At 43.2% G+C, this 7,069-nt stretch overlaps 1 protein-coding gene across 1 annotated transcript in view; it reads left to right on the top strand.

Annotated features, from left to right (window-relative positions):
* LOC119310078 overlaps positions 1-6,715 on the top strand; it is a 9,326-nt gene extending 2,611 nt beyond the window's left edge. Inside the window, exons 2-5 of the mRNA XM_037585925.1 lie at positions 3,998-4,201; positions 5,755-5,878; positions 6,093-6,178; positions 6,281-6,715. Of these exons, the coding sequence (XP_037441822.1) occupies positions 3,998-4,201; positions 5,755-5,878; positions 6,093-6,178; positions 6,281-6,375 (509 nt within the window). The 3' untranslated portion in view covers positions 6,376-6,715. The remainder of the gene's footprint in view (positions 1-3,997; positions 4,202-5,754; positions 5,879-6,092; positions 6,179-6,280) is intronic.
* The last annotated feature ends 354 nt before the right edge of the window (positions 6,716-7,069 follow it).

Genomic DNA, 7,069 nt, shown 5'->3' with positions numbered 1-7,069 from the left:
CCGGCAGCCCTCCTCCCACCGCCCTCGACCTCGCCGCCCCTAGCTACCTCTCCGTCGCCCCCACCCCCTGCCACTAGTTAGTACTAGATTTAGTAGTAGTAGATGTCAATTTAGGGTTCATAGCTAGTACTAGATGTTGATTAGTTAGTACTAGATTTTTAGTAGTAGTAGTGGTAGTTGAACTATTTTAGTTGTAGTTGAACTAGTTTAGTAAGTAAATTAATAAACTAGTTGAACTAGTTGAATTAATAGATATAATGTACTTTTAGTAAAATAATTAATATAACTAGTTGAACTACTTTATTTTTAGAAAAAAAACTAGTTTTTTTTCTATTTATAATAAGTTTATATTTAGTAAGAACTAGTTGAATAAATAAAACTAGTTGAACATGTCATATTTGTTGTTATTTTTTAGTTTAAGCAATTATTCGGGATGTATTAGTGATAACTTATATGGTTTCAGGTGACCACCGTCGTCCCCGTCACCGACCCCCTCCGACATCCCCGCCGTCGTCCCAGTCACCGACCCCCTCCGACATCAAGGTGAGACCAGCCAAATATCCTTGTATATCTTGTGTTGTTGCTCAAATAGGATATGTGGTTGCCCAAGTGGCCGTTCATGTTCAGTTTACATCTCCGAGTGGCCTATGTTTTGCCGGAGTGTTGATTAATTTCCGTTCCGGCAAATTTCAGGCGCTCGATATGTCCTTTTTTAGCAAAGGTCATGCCGGATTTTGTCGTGAATTCTGGCATGACTTGTGCTAGAATATGTACAAGTTTAATCTTTGAATTATGATTGTAGGAAATGTCGTACTTGGACGGCGACGGTCTCCCGGGGGAGTGTAGCTGGTGCCACGACGATCGAGGTATGTGCGACAGGTTCGTTCGGCTGGACGAAGATCGGCGCTTCAGCATTAAGCTCGAGGAGACCTTCGATTGTGAAACGGTATGCAACAACGACAAGTGTTTTTTTCGTAATTAAGCATGACTTCAACTATTTCAACGTCTAATTTTCATATTTTACAATTCGATTAGCTTATCCCATGCCATGCAAGACGCTATGTCTTGGAGAGGATGGGTTTTGAAGACCATGAAAATTTCGAAACAAAGAAAATACACCTAAGGACCCATCATGATATGGATTTTGAAGTAAATCTGTGCAATGCTCAGAGCTTAACCCATTTTGGTTGCCAAAATTGGGAAGCACTTTGCAAAATGTATGGTTTTTATGAGGGTATGATTGTCACCATGGATCTTGGTGATCCTGACAGCAAGGAAGACAATATGGACATTTGGGTCCTTGTTGATACGCTTTCGATTGTACCGCTATGTGAGTTTCTCAAACATAATTATTAACTAATTTATATTGTTTATTTCAAAATAGTTGATAGCTTATTTCCATTAACAGCTTATTTTGATTCTTCAAAGACTGTGCGGAAGATGGTAGATAAAACCCACTACACCGATGGCACCGAATTAACGTATAAGGAGAAAAATCATCTGATCGCATTTTGTACTCTTCTTGAGAATTACAATGACTATTATCGAACTCCTCCAAATTATGGTGAATACGTGCCACTAGTGCATGTGTTGAACCACGATAACTTCTTTGGAGATACCCTGGTAAGATTTTTTACTATTACGGCATCCGTGCATCTTTTGCATACTTCTAAAACTAGTACATCATTGCTAACTACGAAGTTATTATTATGTTTTTCAATAGAAACTCCCGATGGATTGTGTGCCTCATCTGATGTCTCTGCATGGTCGCTTCTCAGTTCTGAACATACTGCCAGGTAAATCTACGGAGCTCACCTGTGCATATCGGATTTCTAAAACCCGTGAACACATGATCATCAAAGAATGGAAGAAATATATGGACATTCGCAAGGAGGTTCTTGGAAGTAACATTCAGCGAAAGGCAAGAATTGGAGACAGGCTAATCTCCATTCTCCATAATGGAGAGTCAGGGGCTATCTTGTTTTTTTGCTATTTTACCTTAAAAAAATGTAGTAGGTCTTAATCGGATGTAATAGGTCCTATGAGGTACAATATGTTTATTATGTGGTAATGTGTTAGAGTGATAATGATGATATTGAGGAGGTGTTATGTGATGTCAATGATGAAAACGATGATCTCGAGGAGGTGTTATATGACAATGATGTATTATGATGACAAGTTGTTAATGATATGATGATGATGATGATGATATTATTATATCATGAGGTGAAAGAACCGCGGATTAGTTTCAAGTGGATGGACATCCACTTGAAACTAGTCCACGGTTCTTTCGCCCCATGATGTAATAACTCATTATGATGTAAAAACAATCTCTAAATTCCTGTTGTATGAAAACTTGTGTAAAGGTGTATGAATACAACATGAAATAGAAAAGAAATAAAATACTAAATAATAGTAGTAGCGCGGGAGAGGAGAAGCGCTACTACTAATTACTAGTAGCGATTTTCTATAGAAGCGCTGCTACTAAGTCAATTTATCAGTAGCGTGGGTCCAGACGCGCTATTGCTAAGCATTACCTGTAGCGCCTTATCAGTAGCGCTCCTCCCCGCGCTACTGATAGGCCCAAAACCCGCGCTGCTGCTAGGCTTTTCCCTAGTACTGTATGTTGACTACTTCGAGTGCAAAGAGGATGCTGTCGGCAAGATTGGTTTCTCCTCTTATCAGAAATGCACTGCCACCATCCGAATGCTTGCATACGGAGTGCCCGATGATCTCATTGACGAGTACGTCCGTATGAGCGAGTCTAGATACCTAGAGTCCCTGTATAAGTTCTGCAAGGCTGTGATTGCTGTGTTTGGCCCTGAGTACTTGAGAGAGCCGACAGCTGCAGATACAGCCCGTTTGTTGGCGATGAATGCTAGCAGGGGCTTCCCGGGGATGCTTGGCAGCATAGACTGCATGCACTGGGAGTGGAAGAACTGCCCTTCTACTTGGCAAGGGCAGTATAAGGGACATGTCAGGGCTTGCACTGTCATACTAGAGGCCGTGGCGTCTCAAGATCTCTGGATCTGGCACTTTTTCTTTGGTATGGCTGGATCACATAATGATATCAACGTGCTTCAGCGCTCGCCGGTGTTTGCTAGGCTTGCCGAAGGCAACAGCCCACTGGTGAACTTTACCGTCAACGGCCACAACTACGACAAAGGGTACTATTTGGGTGACGGTATCTATCCTCAGTGGACCACTATTGTAAAGACAATACCCAACCCTGTTGAAGAGAAAAGAAAAAGATTTGCCCAAGAGCAATAGAGTGCTAGAAAGGATGTCGAGTGTGCCTTTGGTGTTTTACAATCATGATGGGGCATCGTTTGGTATCCTGCTAATCCTTGGAGCACGCAGAAATTATGGGAGGTGATGACTGTTTGTGTGATCATGCACAATATGATCGTTGAAGACGAGCGCCCGAAACGTCTGTACGATCAAGACTTTCAGTTTCAGGGTGAGAATGTTGTACCTGAGCATGGAGTAGCGGCAACATTTGAGCAGTTTACTCAGTTTCATGAAGGCATACGTGATTGGGAAACTCACGTGCAACTACAAAATGATTTGGTTGAGCATATATGGACTCATGTTGGCAATCTAACTACTTTTATTCGTTCGTAAAACTATGTGAAACATTTTTATTTTTATTTGGCCTGTAAAAACTATACTATTTATTTGGGCGGACTATTTTATTTGGGCGGACTATGTGAAACGCCTGCACATATGGGTCGGCGCGTTGGGCGCGCTGCCGACCCATATAAAAAACAGGGCGGACGACGGGCGGGCGGCCGACCCAAACGGACAAAAAGCGAACGAAATCGCCGTTCGTTTGGATCGGCCCGTTGGAGTTGCTCTAATATAAAAATGTTTTTGACATTACACTAGTATCGAAAACGTTGTTATATTTTGGAACTGAGGGAGTACTTACGAGTAGGATGCAGCTCCTAAAGGACAATTGTGAGTGCTCTGTTTCCTCTGCTTTCCTCTGCTTCAGCCTCAAGCTGCGCTGCTTCGTCCGCACCTTTGTCGCAGAGAAGTTTCCTCTTCTTCCCTGGTGCCCTAGCTCGAGGTAGGGCTGCCGCCTTGCCGCGCCACTGCCGACCCCAGGAGCCCTCACCTGCGCCTCGCCGCCTCCGACTCCAACGCGGCATCGCGTCGCCCCCGCCCGCGGCGATCTTCTTCGACATTGGTTCTCGAGGTACGACTGTTCTCTGTCACCCAACTAACTAATCCTACCCTAATTAATCTGAACTCCAAGAAATTTGGGCGCGCATCATGCATGTGGATCGGTCCGGCAGTAGGAACTAGTAGGTCAGATGAGTTCTGGTGCGATATGTACGCGAGAATGGAGATTGTGATTGTGTTGCTGGGCGAATAGAGATGGATGATGGGTGTTGAGCCCAAGCTGTTGCGTGGTGTGAGAAAGTCGGCCCAGATGCCTGCCTTTGTAACTCTGAATGTAATTCGACAAGACTGTTCGTCTCAGCCAAATACAAAATTTTATCGCTGGATGATGTGATGAGCTGATACGTCACAAGGCCAAAAACACTGTCGGTTACGCGTGTTCTTTGTGACCTGCTTCCTCCGTTCCTAAATATAAGTCTTTTTAGAGATTCCAATATGGACTATATACGGAGAAAAATGAGTGAATCTACACTCTGAACTATGTCTATATGCATCCGTATGTAGTCCATACTGAAATCTTTAAAAAGATTTATATTTAGGAACGGAGGGAGTATACCAGTGGAGTGCTTGCTTGCTTATTTGCTTATGTGTCGGTGAATGTGGCGAGCTGCTGCGCCATGATCACCGCTATCGACTCTTGCCGTTTACGGGTGCGAAGCCAAGTTATTTCCTCAGAGCTGGAAGCTCTGTAAATATTATTCTACCTTTTGCCTCTTCTGATGGTCCTCCTGCCGATATATTCCCTAGCAGGGAATCCATTCTGTGGAAGAAGAGCTACCAATCCCCCATATGGAAAGCATGCCAATGATACCCCTTATGGAATGGAAGGCCCGCTAATGATTCACCACATCGAAGACTTGCCATTGATCCAACACATGTAATGTCTGCGAGTGATTCACTATATCGAAGACGAGAAGACAGAAGAGTGATGGTCGTCATATGGGAGACCGACCAATGATGCACCATATGATCCTTCTTCTGTTTATCCGGTAGATTAGTTTCTAAAGCAAGAGAAAATCCTAGTGGAAGTCCATTTGCTACCAACGCTCCACGATGTGCTTCTTACGACAGATATGCAGTATCTGCTCGCTTTCCTACTAGAGAAATACCCTTGCCTGCTTGTCCCATTGTTCCTATCGTGACCATATGCCTACTGATAGCTCCTCTAGAGCTGGGAACAGTAATGTGCAACAGTTAGGCGTCACTGGAGCTGAACATTCCAATGCTTATGATTACACTCCTGAGGTACAGTTTAATGCATTGGCTTCCCTGTTTTGCAAATGGCCCTCACATCGTAGTTTCACTGGAAACCCGAAACCGTTTAGCGTGTGCAATTCTTCCGTGGCTGGTTGGGATTCCTGAAGAGGGAAAACAATATCCGTACTTTTTGTGTAGGTTATGTTGATCTGCGTTCATATCGTTCTATCTGTCACCTCTGTGCACTATAACTTGGTGCTTACTTTTCGCTGTTGAGCTGTTCTCTGCTTCTTGATTGGGTGTTGGTCTTTTCTTACATTTCTTTGTGTAGGTTATGTTTATGCTTATGCCACTCACATGCATGGATAGGTGCATCTGAATATATTTGGTTCCCATTTTCTTCGGTGCTGAATAGATTCAAGTTTCATTCTCTTCAGCTGTCAGACAGATATATGGACATGATGATTATCATAAGACTGGCAGGCGTTACAAGGTATGTATGTCAGCCTTCGTAGCTTTTCTCCGTTCCTAAATACTACTCCCTCCGTCCGAAAAAAGTTGTCCCAAGCTTGTCTTTCAAATGGATGTATCTAGCACTAACTTGGAGCTATATACATCCATTTGAGGGACAAGTTTCTTCGGACGGAGGGAGTACCTGGGATAAATTTTCATCGAGAGATAATCCTTTTGGGTGGATACTCAAGTAGCTCTCTCGAACTGAGGATTCCAAATAGTTATCTTGAATCTATTATTGGATCTGATGGTGCCAATCTAGCGGAGATCCGCCAGCCAGGTACATCAGCTACATGCACTCTGATCCTTTTGAGCTGCAAATGGGATAGCCGGCCAGTCTATGTTTTACAGTTTTTCTCACGCAAGTTCTCGCTGATCTCAGACCTCTGGTGCAAGAATGAAGCTACTTGCAGCCCATTCTGGCTGTCCGCCGGAATACATCATATGGAGATTCAACGGTATTGCCGGACCAATTGAGAGAGGCACAAAGTCTCTGCAACCAGAACGGGCAGCCATCACAGCCTTCTCGCGGCGTCCATTGCCCAAGGTGGAACTACATCCTAGTCTTGTGGTGGAGAACAACAGAGGATGCAACTCCGGGATGCAAGCGCTCTATACTCGTTGTACATGGAACCTGGATGGTGGAAGTTGTTGTTACATACAATGCTGTTTATGAACTTTGCATCGCACATCTTGCTGTTTTGCTGATGGTCAGCACTCAGGAGACCATAGTTTTCCAACTTAGAATTCAGTTTGTAGCAATATGAGCAGGAATTAAGTTACTATTGATATTGGATTTTACATGAAACAACTTTTTTTGTTATTGTTCATCACTAGACAGATGCTTGTGATTTGCTACCGAAAATTTTGCTGTTTAAACGCCTGGGCCAACTTCACTAACTTTGTGAAAAGGAAGAAAAAATCATTTTAGTTTTAATTTCAGGTTTTGCATTTAAAAATTTGCAGATGTTTTAGTTTCAAGCCATTTTCGCCCTTGTTTTTTGTGAATGGATTCGAGGTACAGACAGACAGTCATGTGGATGCCTATGCGTTCTAATTACAAAAGTTCCTGTAAGAGATTCAGAAGAGAGCTTACTTCCAAGGTAATGTGCAGCATCTGCTATGATCCTGACAAAGAAAGACAGATTCAGGGCCAGATAGATGTTCCCTC

Source organism: Triticum dicoccoides, chromosome 5B (assembly GCF_002162155.2).
Source record: "Triticum dicoccoides isolate Atlit2015 ecotype Zavitan chromosome 5B, WEW_v2.0, whole genome shotgun sequence".
NCBI classification, from domain to species: domain Eukaryota; kingdom Viridiplantae; phylum Streptophyta; class Magnoliopsida; order Poales; family Poaceae; genus Triticum; species Triticum dicoccoides.
This window is presented reverse-complemented; position numbering and strand designations above follow the sequence as displayed.